The 23443-nt window shown below is 45.7% G+C and overlaps 2 protein-coding genes across 4 annotated transcripts; both read left to right on the top strand.

Moving 5' to 3' along the window:
- The first annotated feature begins 1530 nt into the window (after positions 1 to 1530).
- LOC144246532 (serine/threonine-protein kinase pim-1-like) lies at positions 1531 to 4562 on the top strand. Its single transcript, XM_077784445.1, has 6 exons — positions 1531 to 1592; positions 2229 to 2530; positions 2976 to 3079; positions 3524 to 3890; positions 4094 to 4270; positions 4457 to 4562. The coding sequence occupies exons 1-6, from the start codon at positions 1531 to 1533 to the stop codon at positions 4558 to 4560; spliced, it is 1116 nt and encodes a 371-aa protein (XP_077640571.1). The 3' UTR covers positions 4561 to 4562.
- Positions 4563 to 7755: 3193 nt separating this feature from the next.
- ZDHHC13 (zDHHC palmitoyltransferase 13) lies at positions 7756 to 22908 on the top strand. Of its 3 annotated transcripts, XM_077784371.1 has the most exons (17): positions 7756 to 7820; positions 8376 to 8509; positions 8889 to 9011; positions 9504 to 9581; positions 10024 to 10168; positions 11427 to 11491; positions 12064 to 12226; positions 13174 to 13299; positions 13567 to 13700; positions 14478 to 14581; positions 16756 to 16877; positions 17884 to 17946; positions 18287 to 18380; positions 19746 to 19829; positions 20636 to 20793; positions 21694 to 21791; positions 22306 to 22908. In XM_077784371.1, the coding sequence occupies exons 1-17, from the start codon at positions 7800 to 7802 to the stop codon at positions 22439 to 22441; spliced, it is 1848 nt and encodes a 615-aa protein (XP_077640497.1). In that variant the 5' UTR covers positions 7756 to 7799; the 3' UTR covers positions 22442 to 22908. The 3 variants fall into 3 exon arrangements, with proteins under 3 accessions (XP_077640497.1, XP_077640498.1, XP_077640496.1); XM_077784370.1 differs by lacking the exon at positions 7756 to 7820 and having other exon boundaries at positions 7916 to 8509; XM_077784372.1 differs by lacking the exons at positions 7756 to 7820; positions 13174 to 13299 and having other exon boundaries at positions 7914 to 8509.
- The last annotated feature ends 535 nt before the right edge of the window (positions 22909 to 23443 follow it).

Genomic DNA, 23443 nt, shown 5'->3' with positions numbered 1-23443 from the left:
TCTCGCTAATCAAGGCGGAACGTTGGATTAACCATATTGGTTCGACGTGCGTTCTGTCCTGTCCAGCTTTCCTGTCTTATGAGGACCCTGGTTTCAGCAGAATCCTGTGGGAATTCTGCTCTCTGAGCATCCTCTCTGCTTTTAGCTGTTCCCAGTGTCCTTGTCCCACAGAGCCTGGCTCTGCCAAGTGCCACTGGCTTCTCTGGGTGCCGAAGGCTGTCCAACAGGAGAAGGACAGTGGTGTTACAGTGATCTTTCATGTGGAATTGCCTGGGACAACTTGGACCAGAACAATATCTATGATGCTGTAGCGTTGGATGGGATTCATCCCAATATGTCCCAACAGGAAGCCCCTAAATCCTCTGCCCAAGATCCTGAATGACAAGGAGGTCCATGCTGGCTCTGTGTTCTCCGGCTGTATCTGACCTGACAGGAAGGGCTTGGACTCTCCAGGAAACTCCAGCCCTGATAATCTGATCTTGATAGCAGGAAAGGCCATCATTGGCTCTACTGGGAAGTGATGGAAGGACAGGGCCAGCATCTGGACAGGGCAGCGTGAGATAACGGAGGGAAATGTAGGAGAACAGATGATGGGACGGACAGAATGGGGCTGTGGCCCAGCCTCATCCCTAATGGGGTGCAGCTGTATAAGACAGGTGAACAGCACTGAAGGAACAGAAGCATTGAATGCTGATGTTTATCGGCCAACCACAAAAGAGTAAAAGGCCACTCAGTTATTATGCATGTGAGGGAAATGGGTATAGAAGTTTGTACTGGGGAATAATAGAATGCTGGCGCTTGAAACCTCCCATGGTGTCAGTCACGAGTCTGCAGTCAGGGACATTCCTGTCTGATTGACTGTGCCACTACCAGCAGGTCACCCGTCTCCTGGATGATGGGAAGGCAATGCAGGTTCTATTTGAGGATTTGGAGTTTTGATTCCGTCCCTCGCAGAAAACATCTGGAGCAGGTGTCCAGGTGTGAGACAGAGACAGGGTGTGCTGGGTGAAGAATGGGCTGAGGTACTGGTTTTCAATGGGATAGGATCCATTTTCTTCCCAGCGAGCGCCAAAGAGCTGGGTTTGGATTCAGGACGGGAATGTGGTAGATAGCACAGTGATGGCTTGGATGTTGCTGAGCGGGGCTTGCCCTCCCCAAGGACTTTGCAGTGTCCCATTGGACGACCCATGTCCCATGCTCTGCCAGCAAGGAGGTGAGACCATCAGCATTCCCCTCCTCATCCCTGTGTGCTACTTAAAGAAGAATCTTCCACCCACTGTGCTCCAGAGAGCTGGCAAGTGCCCATAGGGAGCCCCCTCATCCCTGCTGGGGCCTTGCGGAGGGCGGGGCCAAGGCAGGGCTGTGAGGGCACAAAGGGGCAGAGCGCTGGCGTGAGGCAGGGCTGTGATGTCCCAGGGCTGTGCTGGCCGCAGCACTGTGACATCGCTGCGACATCACCGCGCTGTCGCTGGATAAAAGGGGCCGGTGCCCGCAGCTGCCAGTGCAGTCGCGACGGGACGTGCTGGAGCCATGGGTGCCAGTGACGTCCTGATGGCTGCGCTTGTCCTGCTGCTGGCCGCCGTGGCTCTCTGGTGGGCCTTTGGCCACCGGCAGCCACGGAGGCGGCGGGCACGGACAGCCAAGAGGAGCAAGCGCCGCAGGGCTAGGCCCAGAGGCTCACGGAGGAAGCGAGGAGCCCCTGCAGCTCCCAGGCTCCCCAGGCCTCGGGCCGCTCCTGGCAAGCGGCCGCGTGCTCCCGCCAGCCCCCTGGGCAGCCCCTGCGGCTGCGGCCCCTGCCTGGCAGAGGCCCGGGAGCTGCGGGAACTGATGCTGCAGCTCTGGGATGGCAGCGGGACACGTGCGCCGCTCTACTCGGGGATGTGGCAGGTCTTGTGGGCAGAACTGCAGGAGCTGCTGAAGCGAGGCCACCTGCCCTGCTGTGCCTCGGACAGCTCCTCCAGAGGCCTCCATCCCTTCCAGAGGCTGCTCCCAGAAACATTCTCCATCCCTGGGAGAGCCTCGAGGCCTGCAAGGATGGCACAGCAGGCGGGAGACACCACCATCCTTGCAGGAACCTCCGGCTGTCAGAGACCCTGCACCCTGCCAGGAGCCTCTGCTCTCTCTGACAGCCTCCATCCCTCGCAGAGGCTCAGTGAGACCCATCAGCCTGCACAAGGTGCAGAGCCCGTGGACAGGTCTCCCAGCTCCCTTGGACTTGTGGACATCAGCAACACGGGCTCAATCCTGACCATTGACGTGGCAGGGGAGAGCCCGCAAGTCCAAATGGGAGCCCAGCCCGATGCAGGGGAGCCTTCTCAGGAGCAGCTGGCAGGGCAGCAAACATCCTGGAGCCAGCAGTGGTCATCCCACAGCGGCCAGGACGACCAGGACGCTGTGCTGGTTGTGCCAGCCAGCAACAGCCCGGGCCTGGTGGTGGAGAGGAGCCTCCAGACACCAAGGAGGTTCCTCCACCTGCAGGGAGCTGCCCCAAGACAGCCCTCGAGTGCCGAAAAGGGCTTCCTAGTACCAGGTGAGATCTCCCGTGGGGCTCTGGAGGGGCGCGGCCCGGCCAGGCCAGGGCCCCCGAGAGCAGCCTAGTCGCTGGCTCTTTGCAGCGCTGCGATGCACGGTGTGAACAAGCCCTGTCTGCTTTGCAGCCGCTCCTGGGACTCCCCTGGGCCAAGGCTCGGGCTGCAGCCCCGGCCGTCGGCAGGAGCGGAGCCCAGCCCACGCCGCCGGGGACAGCGACGGTGCCGCCCTGCCCCGCTGCCCCGGGGCTGCCGCAGCCGCCTGTGCGCGCTGCCCCGGCCCGGCTCCGCCGCTCGCCAGCCCGGCGGCTGCAGGGCCGTGGCCGCTGCCCGGCGCGCAGCACGAAGCAGGTGAGAGCGCGGCGGCCGCGGGGGCCCGGCCCGCTTCACTCGCGGGCACTTGCGGGGCGTTCTGGGCGCCAGGCTGACGGCTTCTCTCGGCCGCAGGGCAGAGGAGGCAGCGGCAGGAGCGGTACCTGCTGGGCCCGCAGCTGGGCAGCGGCGGCTTCGGCACCGTCTACTCGGGCATCCGCCTCTCGGACGGGAGCCCGGTGAGTGGCCGCCGCGGCCGGGCGGGGCAGGAGGGGCAGCGGCGGGGAGCGGCAGGGCTGGAGCTCAGCCCTCCTCTCTCCGTGGCTCGCAGGTGGCCATCAAACGCGTGGCCCGGGAGAGCGTCCTGCAGTGGGACGAGCTGGTGAGCGAGCGGGGCCAGCGGGACAGAGCGGGGCGTGGCGGGCAGGGAGAATCCCGGGGCGGGCTCGGCGTGCGGAGCCGCAGCCCCGCGGGCCCGGGCACGGCCAACAGCGGTGCCGGGGCCGGGCAGGGGCCCCCGAGCATCCCCCGGGCGGGAGGCAGCGCAGGCGGCAGGGAGGCTGCGCCAGGGGCACTGGGGCATCCCGGGCAGGGCGCAGCGCAGCCCCAGGGCTGCAGCAGCAGCAGCAGCAGCAGCTGCAGCTGCAGGCCTGCCCGAGGCACCGATTGTCTCCCGCTGACAGCCCGACGGCACCCGCGTGCCCTTGGAGGTGGTGCTGATGGAGAAGGTGGGCTCTGGCTGCCACAACATCATCCAGCTCCTGGACTGGTTTGAGCTGCCCGACAGCTTCGTGCTGGTGCTGGAGCGCCCGGAGGCATCGCAGGATCTCCTGGAGTTCCTGCAGGAGCAGGGCTGCCTCTGCGAGGTGCAGGCGCGCTGGCTTTTCTGCCAGGTGCTGGAGGCCGTGCGGCACTGCACCGCCTGCGGCGTCCTGCACCGGGACATCAAGCCGGAGAACCTGCTGGTGGACCCGGAGAGCGGCGACCTGAAGCTGATCGACTTCGGCTGCGGCGCCTTCCTCCAGGAGCGGGCCTTCACGGGCTTTGCCGGTGAGCCATGGCCTGGGCTGCTCCCGGTGCCTTCTTGGCCTCGCGGAATGGTTTCGTGCCTTTGGCCAGCTGGCCGGGGGATGCGGGGTGGCCTCGGGGGGAAGCTGTGGCCGTGGGTGCGGGCCCTGCCTCGGCCAGGAGGCTGGCGCCGGGCTCTGGAAGGCAGCAGCCTGCGCCCGGCCAGCGCCGCCCGTCTCCCCTAGGAACCCACGCGTACAGCCCGCCCGAGTGGATCTGGCTCGGCTGCTACCACGGCCACGCGGCCACCGTCTGGTCCCTGGGCGTGCTGCTGTACGTCATGGTGTGCGGGAGCCTCCCCTTCCAGGACGACCATGCCATCGTGCTGGGCAAGCTCTCCTTCGGGCAGCAGCTCTCTCCAGGTGGGTGTCTGGCCTCAAGACGCCGGGCTTTGGCAGCTGGCGGCGCTCAGCCCAGCGCGGCCCTCACCAGCTCCGCGGGACGTGGCTCTGCCCTCCAGGGCCGGCCGCAGGAGGGGCCCGTGCCGACGGGGGCAGCTGGCCAGGAGACTCTGCCGCTGACCGGCGCTTTCTGGCTTCTCTCCCCAGAGCTCCAGCACCTGATCCGATGGTGTTTGGCCAAGCACCCTGCGGACAGGCCGGAGCTGGACGAGATCTCGCGCCACCCTTGGGTGCAGGGCCGGCGTTCTTGATGCCTTGCCGGAGCCTCTGCAGCACCCACTTACCGAGTCCCACGCAGGACGGAGGACCCGAGAAATAAAACAACAAACTCATTGCAGTGTGTCAAGGATGGTCCATGTCAGCAACTTCAGCTAAAGAAACCTCTTGGGAAAAGGGGGAATCAGATTGCTGTCTTCAGCTTTTGTCAAGCTTTCCATGTCTTTCCTCCAGAGTGGCACTTTTGTGTCTTCACGCTCAGGCCGTAGTGAGGGGAGGAGGGGCTTTACGAAGCCAAGATATGCAACAGTGAAACAACAGCTGCCCTTTCAAAGTGGTAGGGCTTCTTGGTGTCTCCTGAAGTGGCACACAGCCCGCAGGTTTCAGGGACAGAGACCTTCTTCTCTTACCAGAGCTCTGACGAGAGCCATAAGGTACAAAATATCATTTCTGGTTGACCCCTGCTGAACTCTTCTTCCTCCCTCTGAAATGGGAGGCAGGGCTGGGCGCTTGACCAGCTGGGTATGCACCATCTTAAGTCATGTGCATGGAGCCCACAGGAAATGTTGAGATGCCAGAGTCATTCCCATGGTGCTGGTCTCATTTTACCTTCCAAAAATATCTTCTGCTGCCTTAAAAACAACCAATGGTAATGAAAAGTGCAGTAACCAGTCACAGGAAAGCACCCAGGTGCCTGCCTGTGGGCAGGTACCATCTACTAAACCTGTGCCACCTTCTGCCTACTGCCCTGACCTCCCAAAACAGGGAAATAAATGTGGGGCTTTTTTTCATAAATGTGCCTGCTCTTTCAGTTTTCTTCCCTGTTGCAGAATTTCTGAGAGCGAGAGGGCATGATTTATGTCTGGAGTGAGAATTCAGCTACCCCTCAGACTGGGCCCCTGATAAGCGGCTTTGATGGGGCCTAGGAGCCTTTGACGCAGTAAGAAATTAGTGTGGGGCAGTTAGAAATTATGTTAAGGTAGCTACAAAGTAATGAGCTATCTGAGTGTTAATTAGGGTAGAGCTGCAGTGTGACAAGCTTGATCACCTTAAGGCAAAGGTAAACAATGTTAGCTTGCCAATGAGAGTGCCTTTGTAAACTGTGAACTATATTGAAGTGCATATAAACTGCCATATTCTCACTAATAAAGGGAGAATGTAGCATTAACCATATTGGTTCCATCTGCATTCTGTCCTGTCCAGCTTTCCTATCTTATGAAGACCCTGGCTTCTCTTCCCTTTTATGCTGGCTGCTGACTCCCTTGTGCCCTGAATGGCGCTCCCAGTCTCTACCTGTAGACCTGACTTGAGCCGTGATCCTTCCAGCCAGGACCCCACTGTGACAGGATGGTGAGAGCTCTGTGTGTCAACCATCATCTGGAGCCTGAGCTGGGAGTGGTAATTATCCCTTTTCCAGAGGCCTGTGAGTGGTGACTGCCAATTGTCCAAGGATCATGACACATTTCCTCCAGGAGCTGGAGTTCCCCGTGTCTGCACAGCTCTGGGATGCTGGTGACCGCAGGCCTAGAGCCATTGAGAACTGGAGGTTTCTGGTCACCCCATGCTGCAGTTTCTCGTCAGGCTACAGGAGATGACATCAGTCTGGGGCCTGCCAGGGTCCCACCTCACCTGGGAAGCATGTGGATGTTTGACACATTTGGGTGTTTCCCCAGTTTATCCTCATTTCTTCAGGGGGGGCACTTGCACCTCCCAGCTTGCCCTAAAATGGTGGCTCCTCCCTCACCCTGGCCCTGGTCATTATGAGGGGACATTGGGGCTCAGCTGGGGGTAGAAATGGTCCCAAATGGTATTGAACTTCTGTGGGAACCAGGCCAGCAAGGAGGTGACACTACTTCTTTCAGGGAACTGTACAAAGTCAGAAGATCCTCGCAGAAGACCTTCTCCATTTCTCCAAGATGAGCTCCTCCAGCCGATGTGCTCCAGAGCCTTGACTAAGGGATTGCTTCCAGCTGCTGAGGCACAAGTCCTGAAAAATTCACCAGCAGAAAATTCGCCGTGTCTGCCACCTGGGGAGATGCTGTGCAAAAACGAATGAGTTTTTCACTGTGGTTGCCAGGATAAAAGGGAAGGAGCTATTTCAGGCACAACTGAATGAACTTGGGATCCGCCGATCTGCTTACCCAAGTAGCTCCACTGTAGCAGGGACAGCCTCAGGGACAGACCCAGGGACAGCTCAGGGACAGCCTCAGGGACAGACCCAGGGACAGCCTCAGGGACAGCCCCAGCGACAGACCCAGGGACAGCTCAGGGACAGCCTCAGGGACAGCCCCAGCGACAGACCCAGGGACAGCTCAGGGACAGCCTCAGGGACAGACCCAGGGACAGCCTCAGGGACAGACCCAGGGACAGCTCAGGGACAGCCACAGGGACAGCCCTAGCGACAGACCCAGGGACAGCTCAGGGACAGCCTCAGGGACAGCCCCAGCGACAGACCCAGGGACAGCCACAGGGACAGACCCAGGGACAGCCTCAGGGACAGACCCAGGGACAGCTCAGGGACAGCCACAGGGACAGCCACAGGGACAGCCTCAGGGCCAGCCTCAGGGACAGCCACAGGGACAGACCCAGGGACAGACCCAGGGACAGCTCAGGGACAGCCTCAGGGACAGCCTCAGGGACAGCCCAGGGACAGCCTCAGGGACAGCCCCAGGGACAGCCCCAGGGACAGCCTCAGGGACAGCCCAGGGACAGCCACAGGGACAGCCCAGGGACAGCCCAGGGCCAGCCTCAGGGACAGCCCAGGGACAGCCACAGGGACAGCCCAGGGACAGCCCAGGGCCAGCCTCAGGGACAGCCCAGGGCCAGCCTCAGGGACAGCTCAGGGCCAGCCTCAGGGACAGCTCAGGGACAGCCCAGGGACAGCCCCAGGGACAGACCCAGGACAGCCCCAGGGACAGCCTCAGGGACAGCCTCAGGGACAGACCCAGGACAGCCCCAGGGACAGACCCAGGACAGCCCCAGGGACAGACTCAGGGACAGCCTCAGGGACAGACCCAGGACACCCCCTGGGACAGCCCAGGGACAGCCTCAGGGACAGCCTCAGGACACCCCCTGGGACAGCCCAGGGACAGCCTCAGGGACAGCCTCAGGGACAGCATTATGGACAGCCCCTGGGACAGACACAGGCCAGCCCCAGGGCCAGCCTCAGGGCCGGCTCCCGGGCGCTTCCCCGGCTCCGCCCCGGCGCCGCCCCCGGGCCGTGCGTGCCCGGCGCCGCCCAGGAGCGGGAGCAGGAAGCGGCGGGGCCGCGGGCATGGCGGGCAGCGGCCCGGCGGTGAGTGAGCCCGCGGGCGGCGGGGCCGGCGGCGGCGCTGACGGGCCGGGGCGCGGAGCGCGGCCGCGGGCCCCCGGCAGGCGGCGAGGGCGCAGCCGGGGCGGCCGCGGCGCCGCCGGGGTCTGGCGGGGGCTCCCGGGCAGGAGCCGTCCGTGTCGTGCCCTGCGTGTGCCTTGCCTGTTCCCTCCTGTGGGTTTCTGCTGCACGGGCGGCACCGTGGCTGCCAAGTGCGTTTCAAATCTTCCCCGAGGCCGTAGGTTGTTTCTGGAGGGGCAGCGCTGTTGTAGGTGAGGCTGCTGTGTCGGGAACCAGCTCTGCAGGGTGCTGAACGCCTCTGTGATTCCTCCTGATGCACCTTGACCCCATCCCTACTGCTCTCCGCAAATGGAAGGATTGGTCTCTTGCCAGGAGGTTTTATCTGTGCTTTGAATTCACATCTTCGTTTGTATTAACAGAATTTGTCACGCCCAGTGAGTGCTTCTGGTAAAGGGCGAGGCGTGTGTGGTGTGCAGCCGATAAATAACAATGGTTAACAATTGTTTTGTTAACCACCAGTGTAAAAGCCATTGCCATGGGCCTCATCGACCTCATATGCACAGGAGCCACAGCATCCATGAAGATAAAGGTCTCCCAGGCCCATATCCCATTGCTGAAGACCCCAGCACCTGTGATATTGTCAAGGCTACACAGTAAGTACATGTTCTGAGTGTGCAGAGTGTTGAAATCGATGGGAGTGTCCTCAAATGTAAGCCAGGCTGGATATTTTTACAAAGGAAACATTTTCAGTTTCATTTTCCCCTGTAGTGAAAGAAGAAGAATAACTTACTGTTGCTATTGTAAATAAAAACATTTTAAGCAGCTTTGTTTAAGTAGAAAATTCTACTCGTCAAGGCACAGCCCCACTCTTTTTACAAGGCTTCCATTGAATGTAATGTGGAATTTGCTCCAGTAGGATCTGCTGTGTGATGCTTACTGAGATGTATTTTTTCTTTGGGGTGTAACTGTCTCCAGACTGGAGAATACTGAAAAAATGATAAGTAAATTGATTTGTTTTCTTTCTCATTTAAGGTATGGAATGCTAGAGCGATGCAAAGAACTGGTAGAAGCAGGATATGATGTTCGACAACCAGACAAAGAAAATGTGACTCTTCTTCACTGGGCAGCAATAAACAACAGACAGGAGCTGGTAAAGTAAGCTGGGAGTCCCTGTGACAGTAATACAGTGTATTCTGCCACTGTTACCTATAATCTCTTTGTTGCTCTTGTACTTGAAATCAAGGGAACGTGCTGCTTGAGAAGAAAAGGTAGAATTCAAATTTTAATGTACTTATGTTAGTGAAAACGTCACTGAAATGTAAAGGTAGCCCGTTTCTTTATATGTGAAATCATGTAGTACATGAAATCATTAGATTTTCCTGGGTTTGTTTCTGTAACAAAGATGAAACCTGATTTTAGAAATACCTTGCTAATTACTCTTATTTTTTCTTCAACATTTTCTTGAAATCGCATTATTTCCTACTAAACCACTTTTGTCCACTTGCTTCTCTAGTGAATTTTTTATTATGAGCAATTTAATCCTTTGGCTATGTTATCTTTAGTATAATGTTTTGCTATTTAATTGTGCTATTATATTGTGTTTGCTATCATATTGTGTTATTGCCTTATTGTGTTGTTGTTACACAGATATTACATTTCCAAAGGTGCGGTAGTGGATCAGCTGGGTGGGGATTTGAATTCTACGCCCCTGCACTGGGCCATCAGGTAGTGCTGCTTGCAACCCCCAACTGCAAATCTGTGGGTATTTACAACTGTGGTAGCGTTTGCTGAGATCCAGAGAACAAAGCACTGCTTGTCTGGAGAAAACATGACCTGAAATAATTCTTCTGGGAAAACTTCTCTGAGTGGGAAGTCTCCTGTTGGAAGATGAGTGCTTTCTTCTGGACTGTCAGTCTTTTGCCAGAGTCAGAGGCTTGGATAACTGCTCACAGGAGAAGTTACTGTAGAATAACCACCATAGTCTAAATTAATGCTTTGCCCTAGGCTCATTTATTGATGTGTATATATTTAATATAATTTAATTAATAATGCCACAAGAAGCTGAAATATTTTGTGGGATGCCTGTGAGAATTATTAAGGCAATGCTTTCATTAAAGTATCCATTTTTAAAATCATCTCTATAGTTTCATTTCACATATTGTTGTAGACAAGGACACCTTCCGATGGTGATGTTATTGTTGAAATGTGGAGCGGATCCCAGTCTTATTGATGGGGAAGGATTCAGTAGCATTCATTTAGCAGTGCTGTTCCAACACATGCCCATCATAGCCTACCTCATAGCAAAAGGCCAGGTATGTTGCTGATGCCCCAAATGTTTTTTGCTTACAAGTAGCTGCCTGTGTATGGGAGACATTTCAGAATTAACTGGGTTTTTTTTCCCTAGATGAAAAACAGTGATTTTACACGTATTTTTATGTGCTAGAAGCACAGGCAAACTTAGATGTTTTTTATATTTCTATATAGAATTTTTTAATACTCTTCCCTATTCCTGTCATTCCTTACATCCAGGTTCATCTACATTTCAGCAGGTTTAGGAGTTTTGTTATGGCTTGTGGATTTGTGGTGCTGTGAAATAACCAATGGCTTTTAAACGTGGGAACAAAAAGCAGTATATGATGTGTAGACATCATTAAGTATTTATGATTTGGTTACACCTTTTTAACTAATTATGCAGTTGTCAATAAGTTGAAGAAGGCAGAATGAATGATCAGACTAGAATTTTCTGAAATTTCATTAGAAATTTCTGTCTTGTATCCATGGTAGTTGATGTCTCTTAGCTTATATGTGAAATGAGCAGAATTGGTGGCAAGTGTAACAACATGCTAATAAAAATGACAGGAGAGTTCTTATATGATCTAGACTGATTCTGAGAAACAATCTAGTGTTAGGATTTAAAAGTTTGCTAAGTTTATTTTCTTTCTCATGAATTTCTTTTTAAGGAGAGTAACTGACTTCTGGAATGTAGGTGTAGTGGTGTATATCACAGGCTTAATAAAGTTGTTGCCCCACCTATATTCTACTAAAAATATCCAAGTGAGTAATTCTTTTAAGTAAATATGTGCTAATGTAGTGATGGATGGAGGCAGGAAGCAAGGAAACCTTTGTTGTGAAGAAGGAAGAAAGGTCAGAAAGAGGAAGGAAGATAATTTAGGTTAGATGTCTTGAGATACGTAATCCTTCTTTGTTGTTTTAATAAGCTGGTTTTATGTATTTTCTGTACATGTTTTATGTACATCTATTTACACATGGGACATGGTTAGCATTGCTTTACAAGGTCCTTCTTATTGATAGTATTTCTTTGCAAAGAAATACAATTGACATAATTCACTTAAAAATATCCTTAGTGGAGACTCAGAATATTTTGAAAGGAATGACATGCAAGACTTGTAGAGGAGGAAAAAAATTTAAATTAGTGTTGGCTTCTTGGCTGATATATTTTGATTTCTGTCCTTTTTCTGTTTATTAGTGAAGTTAAGACAGTTGTATAGCCCCAAGTTCCACTGTTTCCTGGAATCACTGGTAACCACTTGCTTGTTATCTTATTCTTAGAACATAGACACGACAGACCTCAATGGACAAACACCCTTAATGTTAACAGCCCAAAAAGCCATTGGGTAAGTAGAGAATAACTGGAGAAATGTCTATTGTATTGTACTCAAGAAGCAGTGAGGTAAATTTTTCCTTACTGTCTTTTTTAAAAACTGATATTCCTTTCCCTTCCATTTGTACTAAAATACAAGGTGTTTCAGAAATCCAGAGTTTGGGGTAGCTCATTGAATATAGCAAAGTGAAAAGAGTTTGTAAAAGAAATTTAGGTTTGAGGCTGAATCATCTGCAGCCTTGCTGTATTTTCTGTAAAATGAAAACAAATGGGTGTGGATGCAGTGAAATGCATTTAGAACTAATAAAATGGGGAGATACAAGCTATGGTGTTGTAGAAGATATAGTCTGTGTTATGTACCTCATATTTGTTAAAATGGCAAGGTAACATAATCTGGAGAAAAACTTGCAAGGCAGGTATGGAATTCTAAACATGGGTCTACCATTGATAAACTGGTTGAGAAGGCATTATGTATCTGCTGTTGTTTCACAGATGGGAGCTGTTGTTTTATAAAGTGTTCAAAAATTTAATTTCCAATCTAGTTTGTATTCTGTTTGTTAACTGTTATACTTTATTTTCATCTAGACCAGAACCCACGAGGTTTCTCTTAAAGTTTAACCCCTCTCTCAATGCTGTAGACAATGTTCAAAAGAATACTGCACTACATTGGGCAATAGCCTCAGGAAATACTAGTGCAGTGGATCTGTTGCTGGAAGCTGGTGCCAGCCTGGACATACAAAATGTCAAGGTAGGATTTCCTTTGTGATATTTTATCCCATGTGGCATGAATGTATATAATGAATGTAAAGAAAAATCTCAGTCTTCTCCATGTTGGATGTAAATTGCAGCAGGGTTTGCCTAACAGCAGGTGTTCTTAGCCTTTCCCAAAAGGGAGTTAGTACCTTTCTTGAGGTGTGGCTCAAAGTATGAATGCAGAGGTTCTTTGCAAACTTTGTGTAATGAACAGCCAAGCCTTTCCCAAAAAGGAGTTAGTACCTTTCTTGAGGTGTGGCCCAAAGTATGAATGCAGAGGTTCTTTGCAAACTTTGTGTAATGAACAGCCAAGCCTTGTGTTCACTCAACAGTAATTGTGTCCTTTGCATTCTGCTCCCTTACCCTTTTTTGTTTCATTTTCTTGGGGTGTTTAATTAGTTTCATTTTCTCGAGGCCTTGTTTCATTTCTTTATCATTTTTTTATTTGGCTGTTTTCTACTTAGAGATGTTGTCATGAGGACTTGGGCATATCTTAAAAAATACGTTTCTTAGTGTTCAGTCAGACTTGTAAAGACTTCAAATTAAGTGAATGCCCTCCTGTGAAAGCTGGTGTTTGGCAATGCCTGTTTGTACATTCAAAAGGTTACCATGTATGAAAGGCTTCAACTTAGTATTTGTAGAAATTGATAGCATGAATGTTGAAAGTATTGTATAGATATGTTACTGGAGGCAGTCCAACAGATAAGCAGATGCAATCTATTTATAAATATCAGTTTTCAGAACTACGAAGCTCTGATTTAAGCATGTTAGCACTTTGAATTTAGCTTACCTTTACGTTAAAAAAATAGTGGCGGGGGAGGTGGGGCTGGGAAATAACTGCCCAGTTAGTCTGGTTTTAATGATATTAAATTCTTGCTTTTGTTAGAAGTGAGAGTATTTATGTGTTAAGTAATAAATGAATAACCCTCTCTCTTGTTAAAGGGAAAGACACCGCTTGATATTGCTTATCAAAGTCAGAATCACTTCATGGTTTACATGATACAAGAGGAAGAAAAAATGAGAAGCAGGAAAAATAACAGGTTACTGAAAATAGTAGAGAAATATGAGGTAATTTCCTGAGTAATAACTAATAGAAATAAAATTAGAGCATGATGTGTTTAGATTGATATGCAGATTAACTCTAAGAAGAGTAATTTCTGAAATTGGATGCACAAAATAGAGTTCTTTAAAAGCACGATGGAATGGTTTGTGTCAGAGTTTTATGTCATACCTCACCCCTGCCTTTGATGTATTGATTCATTACATGAACTGAATACTTTTAAGTAAGACCTACGTGAGTACTTTGTTATATTTTAACAATAATTATTTTAACAGCTCTTCCTGATGTTAGCATCTTTCTTGACATTCGTGTGGGCGATTGGATACATCATGGACTTAAGTTCTGATTCTTGGCTTTTAAAAGGAGGTTTGCTTCTCGGCCTGCTATTTGTGATGTCTCTGTTTGTGAGGTTTGTGGCTTTTTCTCACTGTTTATGTACCTACTTGTCAAAGACACTTCAAAAAGCATCTGATGCATAATTCTTTTCAGAGTTCAATTTCAGTTAATATGAAAGATACCTCCTGAGAAATGGTTGCACAGTGTGTGAAGAATTTAAATGCATGTACTTTTTAGAATAAATGACCATAATAATTTAATGCATTTAGGTGCACACAATAATAGTTTCTTGTCACGCAAAAATTTGAAAAAAAAAACCCCAAACCCAGTCTGTTAGTTGATTTTATTGTCAGAATGTTACTGATGGTCTGTATCTGGTAGACATTGAGATATCTGCTCAGAAATGTCCTTTATCACATTTTTTTTGCTTTTTTCCTGCTATATTCTGTCGAAAAATGAGTTTTAATGAGCTATCCCCTCTCTTGCTCCCCAGACCTCCCAGTGTTATCCTGAGCCATTCCTCACTTTTCCTGCCAAAGTCAGTGGTCACTGATATGGCAATGCTATCTTTGTGCAAATAGACAGAGATGGGACTTTTCACTCAGTCCTACAGCACTTCTCAGATATATAATATTGTGCTGGAACAGAGCACTCTTCAGTTTTATTTTTACATTGTTAACCCCCTATGTGTACGGATAAAGAATGCTTTTGAGTGGAAGTTCTTGATTGCTTTGAGCAACTTGAAATATGCATGAAGTTTTTACAGTTACAAACCAGATGATTTATATTCTGTGGATTTATGTTTCAAATATATTTTGAAAAATATTTATTACTTTTAATGGTCTTTCAGGCAACTCGTGGGGCTCAAGAATCTAAGGTATCTTCCCACAGCATTTCTGCTAAGTTCAGTTTTTTGGATGTCCATGACCTGGTTTTTCTGGTTCCTGCCTGATATCCTTTATACTCAAGAAAAGCAACTTTGCTTGGAGTTTCTTGTAAATCTAAACCTTGTTGTGTAAATTATGTTGAGCAGTACCAGATAATTCCATGTAACTGTTAATTGGGATTTTTAGTATGGTATAGATGGGAACAAGATGGAGGTTTTAGGGCGGAGGCAGGTTCTTCTTCCTCGCCTTCTTCTTCCTTGTTCTTCGTAAGTTTGGGTGATGTCTTGTAATTGGTCAGAAAAGTCCACATCAATTTGATCAACTGATCAAGGGATCAGTTACTGGGTTAAAAGGGAAAATAATCTAGGTGTCATTTCTTAATTGGATAGCTTAGTCTTAAAAGACCTTGTTACAAGAGATTGTTGGCCGTTTTTGCAGTGCTTTTCCAGCGTGCAGACTGGTATAGGTGGCGTGCAAAACTTTAGATAAAATAACAATAAGCAAGAAGCTGAAGACTAAAAAAGTCCTGTGCATCTCCTTTTCGTGACACAGAACCACTCCAGGAGGGTTTCCCTCCGACAGGGGAACCCCCAGGGAGAGGCCCAAGTGGGGCAAAGAGACCGATCCTAAAGCAACATAATGTATTGCTACACAGTTTCAATTAATTTTTAATTCAGCCTTTAAATTGCATTTTCTCTTGTACTGTTCAAAATTAAAATGTCTTTAATGGAATTATCAGAATTATCTTTGATGAACTGATTAAGTATATTCCTGCTGGGGATTCACACACGTGCTTGTATAAATGGAAATGGTGTTATTCAATTATTGGGAAGGTTTAAGGTTTGTTTTATTGGTGTCATCTAAGTTAAAAGGGAAAAAAATTCCACTGTTAGGGATTTGAGTCGGACACTGCTGACGATAGTGAGCATAGCAACATTCTTGAAGTGCTAACCATAGCTTGGTGAGATGGGCCAGTACATAGGTTTCCATTTCACTGTCCAACCCTTTTTCTCATGAGTATGTTTTCCTCTGGAGCTGGTGACAGACCTGGGTGTTATAAAAGTTTTCAGGATTTTAATTAGCTGTATTTGTTTGTCAGACTTCCTCTGGACTGAGTGGAAATCCAGCCATTCTAACTAAAGATTTCTCTGAGCTCCAAAAAAACAATACCAGTGCAAATAGACTAGTAGTATCCACAAGAAACACACCATCATTTTGACTTCTATAGTTTTATCCTGCAACTGCATTGTAACAAACACAGCTGGTGTTTGTACTAGTATTTCATAAGTTATCACTTTGAATTTAATTAGAACTGTTTGCAGTGTTGTTAGTTCATAGGACAAAACAACTTTGAGGTTGCCATCTTGGATTTTTAAAAATTGTTTTCACTGGAGTTCATGGAATGACTGAGGGGGCACAGGACATGCAATTCAGACTTGAGCTGTCTGCCTGCTCCTTGGTGGCAGCAGAGACTGTTCTTTAGCAGCCTGAGCTCTCAAGTTTGATGTATGACTTTAATTTGTATGAAACTTGTCCTACCCCACATTCCTCTGTTGTTGTGTAGAGACAGTTAATCTTGACATGTTTTTCTTCCCCAGTCACCTGATACACAAATGTTTTTAGTTCATAGTGTAAAAATGGTGTTGCTAATGTCCTTTAGAAGAGTTTAGCAGTGTGTGCTTGGGCTTTTTTTTGTGTGACAAAAATAGCTTCAGGATGACTTTCAGTTACATTTTTGAATGAGTATATTAGTTGCTTTTGGCTGAAATGAATGGGACAAGGTAAGACTAAGAGGCTGTTTGAGTTCAGGGTGGGTGCAGCAGCCAAATGAATCTCACAGCTGCCAGAAGCTTAATAGCTCTGCATGTCTGACTGATATTGTTTAAATAGAGTACAAAAGCTTCAAAGGGGAAAAAAGCAATCGAATTTGTTTCATACCTATGAAATATTCAAAGGCAAAAGTGTGGAGGACTTTTAAGGAGGATCACACAGAGCTGAATTATGATGTAGGTTTTTATAGTTGTAAAAGTCTTCAGCACTCAAACTGGGCAGAATATTCAATTTCTCTGATAAGATTGCCTTGGAAGGACAGAGAGGATCCCACTGTAAAAGTGCAAGTAATTTTTTCCTTCTTGTGTCTTGCTTGTAAAGTAGTATTAACTAATTTTAGAATTTTGATTGTTTGATGAATAGTGATTGTGTGAGTTATAAGAATATAGTCCTTAACCTGACTATCACATACCACAAATGCAATTCTTAAAATCACTGTTGTGTTCAGCATGATGGGTCTTCTCTATTATTTCTATAAAACTTGGAGTACTGATCCTGGATATATAAAGACTTCAGAAGAAGAAAGAAAAGAGGTAGGTGATTTTGTAAAAACAAATGGAAGGGCGGGTGTGGTGCAACATGTATCAACCACTTCTAGTGGTTGTTTGTCATCTTGAGAAGCTTTGTTAAACTGGAAAGCAGTGAAATATTCTTCCTTAAAGAGGTTTTGGCAATGTTGTTTAACAACACAGATCTTGGAGAATTTCTCCTTCTACTGCTTGTTCCTTATCTTTGTCCTGCTATAATTTCCTTGCCTCTATCTTCTCATTGAAATGTGAGCTTTGGCCAAATATTGTACAGACCCACTGGTGTTATCTGTGATATGAATTCACATAGAACTTCACTTATATTTTTAAGTTTTGCATGGTTTCTGCTTCAGTTGTCTCTGGTTAGAAAGGAATAGTCACAGTGCTTTCCTGTTATATCATATGCTAGTAATTATTATGCTTTGAGGATGTGTATAATGGTTGGGCTTTTATGCTTTAACATTGTGCAACTCACATGCTGTTTCCTAACTATTTTATAGTGGCCAAAAGAAGTCACGGGCAGCCAGTCAGTAGAGAATTTAGTGCCTGGTCTCTCCAGCCTCTGGGTTAAGGAAAGCATTTTGTTTGTGATCTCATGGTTCTTATTGAGGTTGTATTTCTTCCAATTGCCAGGGAGAATAAACTGCAGCTTCAACATATTGCCACAGAACTCATAAATGTTGTGTCCTTGTAAAGGAGCAGGCTTCATCTCCCTGAAGTCTGGCTGACTATATGAGAGGTGGCATCTCATTTTAAGGAATATTTAATTCACATAATTTATTAACTTTGGCAACACAGAAATACTTTTCTGAGTAATCTTGTGCAGGTGGAGGTGGTATTAGTCTTTACTGGTTTGTTTTTTCTTGTGCACCTCTTTAAATAATAAGTTCTTATTCCTGTTCATGCTTGGCACTTAAAATACTTACAAACTGCAAAAGTCCTAATATAGAAATCTTCATAGCACCTATGGAAATGTTAACCAAATGCAAGCACAAAATACCTTATCTTTCAGAACATTATAGCTCTTGCAGAAGCTGAATGCTTGGACTTCAGAACATTTTGCACATCATGTCTTGTAAGTAGGGCTTTTGTACTACTCAATACTGCCATAAAAATTGTTTTTCCTCACTGCTTGTCATTAAGGTGTTACACAAGTAGTTTGTTATTTGTTGTTTAGATTTCTTTATATATTTTATGGTAATAAGAGATGCTTTGAGATCCTTGAACTCTAATATTTTAAAAATTCCATATTTTTTTTAATTAAGGTGTATGGTTCTCATATATGTTCTGTGTTGTGAGGTCTATGACATAGTAATTATGAAAAATGTGGTGGTAACTGTAAGATAATGCCTTAAATTTTGAGCAAAGTAGATGCTTCTGCTATGAGTGTGTTCTTTCCCTTCCTTCTCACCTAGGTAAGGAAGCCTTTGAGATCTGTCCATTGCCTTGCTTGCCAAGCATGTGTAGCCAGATATGATCAGCATTCTCTGTGGACTGGACAGTGCATAGGTGAGAGGGTGTTGTTTCATCACATTTGAAAATGCCACATATTTCAAAAGCTGCAGAGATAACATTTATCCCCCTAAAGAGAGAGCACACATGATGCAAGAATAGCCTGTTGATACTGAAGGACTCTGACAGGTGCCATAGGGAAATAAGATGGAAGAGAGAAAAGCAAATAAGATTATTTAGGGGTTGTTAGAGTGGTCACCCTAAGAACACATACTACACAATCTGTAAGTCTTTACTTGGAGAGAGAAGGAACAGGTGATGCGCTTGAGACTTTAAAAAAGGAAAGAAAAAAAAAATATTAAGATGGTGGCTCAAGTAAATACAGAATTATTAGCCAAGCATGTCATAGTAGAACTAGGGTTTTAAAATGGGTAAAGGAGAAATGTCTCCACATGGCAGACAGGGAAATTTTGGAGCTTGCTGCTGTAAGGTTTTGCAGACACAGGCAATATCAGCAGGTTTAGAAAGGGATTAGACAAACTTTTTTGGACAATCTGTCCAGGAGTAAATACTAAAAGAACCAGACAAGTGTGCACAGTCTGACATTTTAATGCAGTAGCTGTGGATGAGGAAAATGAACTGCAGGAAGTGACTGGACTTGTGTGTCCTCCTGAACTTCCACTGCCCCTTGTCATTGTTAGGGACAGTTCTGAGTGGAGCAGCTGTACCACTGAGATAACCCTGCAGGGCATTTCCATCTTCTTGGGTTCTTCCCTCTTGCCCTCTCTCTTCCTTTCTGGCTCATTACTGGTGATGCTAAAGATAGGAAGGTGAGAGCTTCACATTTGTAACAATATATTTTTCTTTTTTCTTTTTTTTGCCAACAGCCTTTTTCCTAGTGTTAAATGCTATTTTTGCAATATTTGCTATTACAAGGTGCCGAGACATCCTTCTGATGAGCAGTATCATTGAAATGTAAAAAATAATATCTTCATGAAATTGTTTTTCTGACAGAGGTCTAGGGTTTTTTGTGTATGTTTTCAATTCTGAAGCACACAAGGTCCAGCAAATTGAATAGCTTAGATTTCTCTGTATGTGAGACAATTTTATTGTGCATGGGAGGGAGTTGTGATTGCTTAATTAGGTCTCATCAGACTAAAACAGCTGAAGGTATGCTCTGAAAGAGAGACAAATCCTGACTGACTTTATCAGAACTAATTCTAGTATATAAATTAGGATGGCTTACAGGACAAAGTTGAGAGAGAGATCAGCCTTGCCAAGCTTTCATGTGGATGGCAGAGGTTAAAATAAGAAATGGTTTTGACTCTTTTTATTCCTGCTAACTTTAGTAGAAATGCAAGTACTGATGAATTTTAAAATGTCCAACTTTATTTTTTTTTTCCTTTTTTCCCTCAATTTCAGGTGTTGGGAACCATTACTACTACCTGTTGTTCCTGGTTTTCCTGACAATGACTGGTGTCTGGCTGCTTTATGGAACTCTTCAGTGTATGTATCCATGAACTTAGGTTTTTTTAGCTTTCAAAATCATCTATGTGTGGTCTTTATTTTTCAGCATTTCATTTCCAGCAAGTGCAACCTGCACAAGTGATACTTTATTTCAGCAGTGATGTTACTGTGTAGCTTAAGTGAAAATGCATCCTTTCTGAGTCTTCGGGCAAGTATCTGATTCCATTTGTACTGAGCAAGAACAAAGATGCTGCTATAGGGATATCCACTGGAAAATTGCTTAGCAGGAAGCATTTTTGTTAGAGAGGAAATAGGGAAGCTATGTGGCAGAAGATCAGGTGACAGGTTCTAATCTGGATGCCCTTTTCTGTAACAGAAAATAAGTTTGTAAATACATTATTGCAAAAGCTTGATTGATTTTCTTTTTTAATTTGGGAATATCCACACCAAACACAGACACTTCTTTTTGGTTTTAAAGTAGTTTAATTCTGAAGAGAAAAAAGTAGATTATTCATTAATGAGTCTGAACTGTTGCTTTATAAAATTAAAAAATCTATTGGAAAGAAGAGGCAGCCCTTATAATTTAGTTGCTGAGGATGAATTACTATAGCACCAACCTTTAAAAACAAGGATGTTTTTCTATGGATCATGAACACAGAATGTAAAGATTGTGCAGGCAGAATAGCAAGCACTCACACATCTGTGTGGGTGCTTTTAGGTGGCAACGGGTTAGATGAAACATATTTCTAGAAGATGTTGCTATGTAATATTAATTTCATGCAAATAATCTTTCCTCAGCTCTTAAGGGCTTAAAAACACAATTAACTGATTGTGTGTCTTGTCAGATTGGTCCAACCACTGTGCAGCAAATTTCCATCAAGATGGAGTGTGGACATACTTCACCCAGACAGTGTCCTGCTCTCCCTGGGTTTCCTACATCTCTTCAGTAGCCTGCTTCCACACCCTGTGGGCCTCTGTGTGGCTCACTGTTCAGCTTTATCAGGTAATGTTTTCCTTCAGTTTGTGCTTCTTGTCTAATTAAAGCTCTTCCCTGGATGATTTGCTCCCATAAAAACTCACTGCCTGCTCTCTCTGGTTACTGTCACAGCAAGGTGCTTCTCTTAAATCTCAGGGCAGACCTTGAAGTTTTACAGGTTCAGCTTGTGCACTCAGCATTTCTCTGTTGGAAGTAGAATCACAATCTGCAAATAATTCCTATAACTGAGCTTTGGGTTTACTACTCAAAATTCCAAGCCTATAAAAAGTTGTATTTAAAGACAAGAAATTTATTTGACTAATATAACTGGTATTAATGCCCCCAAAACTGCATGCAAGCTCAGTAACACAATTATTCCTGAGTTGAAAATTCTGTGGCAGAGCTCAGCCATGTATCATTAGACTGTATTAAATCCCACTGCTACTGTAAAAATATATGACCTGGATTTTATCTTGTTGAGGACTGTCAGATTTCTTGTTTATGTTTTTCAGATAAAACCTTGGCTATGCAAACAAAATTGAGAAGAGCTGTCTTAAAACATCTGTAAAACAGCTTGTTTAGCAGCTCTTAGGAAAGGGGTGTCTTTGAAGTATGTGTTAAGCACACTAAGCTAAGGGCTTGTTTTACATCTTGTTCAGTAAGAAAAACCCAGAAAACAAAAAACTCCACAATCTTAGATGTGTAGTGCTACATTTTTGCAATGTCTAAGACAGTGGGATATCATGCTGGAAAAAGACAGGGAGGACATACTTTTCAGTCATCAGTTACAGCAGTGGCTACTTATTTGTTAGATATGTCCAAGCTCTTCCCTCCTACTCCCTTCTTATTGGTATATTTTGCTCACTAGATTTTAATTTGTGGTGTTCATGTTGTAACCATTATTTATGGTTCTTTTTTTCCAATCAGACTGTGTTCTTAGGGTTGACCTCACATGAAAGAATGAATCTCCTGGTACAGAGAAAATCCTCTAAGCATCCTGTTTCACTCAGGAGGACACCATACAAGTGGGTACTAATGAATAGAGTGTTTTAAGCATGTTATCTCTTCAGTGCTGATTTGTTTCACTGCTTCATAAATGCAAAAACACTGTTTTTGGGGTGAGGAAGTGCTGTCCAAAAATTTGTTCATCAGTCTCTGTGTCTGTTATGTAGGATCAGAAAGAGAATTAAGGTCCGAACTGTCCCCTTTCTGACTTCTCATGAAGTATTTAGCTCCATTAATAGAGAAATTATTACTAAGGTTTCCCTGTTTCCTCAGGTGTACTAATAGATAAGATCTCACTAGCTTTTAAATATTTGAGTTCAACTTAATCTGCTCTCATTTGTTGGAGTAAAACATGTTGTAAAAGTTCAGCAAAGGAATAATGTTCAGTTGAGAGCTCTTCTGTTTCTTCTCCCTGAGCTGTCTGCCTTGACAGGTTAATACCTTAAGTACTGTCTCATGGTGAAGTGGTATTTTTCACGGTTGCAATCTTCTTTTTTTAGGTTTATGAATGCATATTTTTCTCTTTTTTTTCAGCCTTGGATGCTTCCAGAATCTTGCAGACTTTTTTCAGTGCAGTTGCTTCGGTATGTTCAAACCCAATGTAATTGACTGGACCAAGCAATACAAACTTTTTCATCTGGCAAAGGAGAAAAATGTTCATTCTGTGTAAAGTTTTGCTTAATTTCTAAGACAATTGAGCTGAAAGATAAATAAAACTAGATATTTTGTTAATTTCTACAAATTCTTCTGAAGCTGCTTGTTTCTATTTTTTATTATTGTTTCAAATATTAAACTTACCTTACATAAGATATAGCAGATTTGTATATGGAACAGTCACTGTGTGTCTGTATATGTATAGTTTGAGCTGAAACTATTTAAAATTTTATGTGAGGAGATGACACAAATATATATATTTTTAAAGGTAAGTTTTTGGGGCAGAATTTCAAAATTATGTTGGTACCGTTTGCTTTAATTTTCTGGTAACAAAAGACAATTAAATTTGAAAATTAAGGTGAGTGTTCATGTTTAAAAACTCAACATTACAATTACATTGTAATTTTATTGCTTTTGCTGTGAAAATCTCTATTGAGTCTTTGTATTTGAAGAGTTTACATGTAATAAAATAGAGCTTTCATACTTCTAAGTGTATTTTTGCAGATTGAAATAGATTTTAAGGGATATGTGACCAGTGAGGTATTTAAGAGTGGGTGGGCACAAAACCATAAGAAGGAGCCTGACTCTTTGCCTTATGTTATTCACATATATATACCCTGTTAGGGTATGGAAATGGGTAAGTTTTTGATGGAAGATAGCAATGTACATTAAAAGAGGGAATTGTTTCCCACTGCGTCTGTAATAGCTAATGCCAGCCATGTTCCCAGGAAATGGAGGGGCCAGCTGGACAGTGTGATATGAATGTAAGTCAAAGTAGGTAACAATGACAACCAGCAGGGAAAGAGTTCAAGATCAGGAAATTAAAGCCAGATACCATCTAGAATAGACATTTTAAGTACTGTAGTGAAATGCAATTCTTGTGAGTGGTTTCATTCACCTTGGTGAAATCCATTTATCTGAAATCTTGTAGAATGCATAAGCACAAGCAAATACAAATAAAAATAATGTGAAGCAGTAAGTAATTTATTGTAGCTCGAAAACAGGCAAAACTTACAAC

The sequence above is a fragment of the Lonchura striata genome, chromosome 6, assembly GCF_046129695.1.
Source record: "Lonchura striata isolate bLonStr1 chromosome 6, bLonStr1.mat, whole genome shotgun sequence".
Taxonomy (NCBI): domain Eukaryota; kingdom Metazoa; phylum Chordata; class Aves; order Passeriformes; family Estrildidae; genus Lonchura; species Lonchura striata.
Note: the sequence above shows the minus strand (reverse complement) of the source record. Positions and strands in the feature narration are given on the sequence as shown.

What these genes read in the sequence shown, in the direction of transcription:
- LOC144246532 (XM_077784445.1), top strand. Translation starts at nt 1,531, where the DNA reads ATGGGTGCCAGTGACGTCCTGATGGCTGCGCTTGTCCTGCTGCTGGCC. An exon ending in CTGGCCGCCGTGGCTCTCTG is followed by an intron (nt 1,593 to 2,228) that starts GTGGGCCTTTGG and finishes TGTGGACATCAG; the next exon opens with CAACACGGGCTCAATCCTGA. An exon ending in GCCTCTCGGACGGGAGCCCG is followed by an intron (nt 3,080 to 3,523) that starts GTGAGTGGCCGC and finishes TCCCGCTGACAG; the next exon opens with CCCGACGGCACCCGCGTGCC.
- ZDHHC13 (XM_077784370.1), top strand. Translation starts at nt 8,346, where the DNA reads ATGGTTAACAATTGTTTTGTTAACCACCAGTGTAAAAGCCATTGCCAT. An exon ending in AAATAGTAGAGAAATATGAG is followed by an intron (nt 13,300 to 13,566) that starts GTAATTTCCTGA and finishes TTATTTTAACAG; the next exon opens with CTCTTCCTGATGTTAGCATC. An exon ending in GTGATGTCTCTGTTTGTGAG is followed by an intron (nt 13,701 to 14,477) that starts GTTTGTGGCTTT and finishes ATGGTCTTTCAG; the next exon opens with GCAACTCGTGGGGCTCAAGA.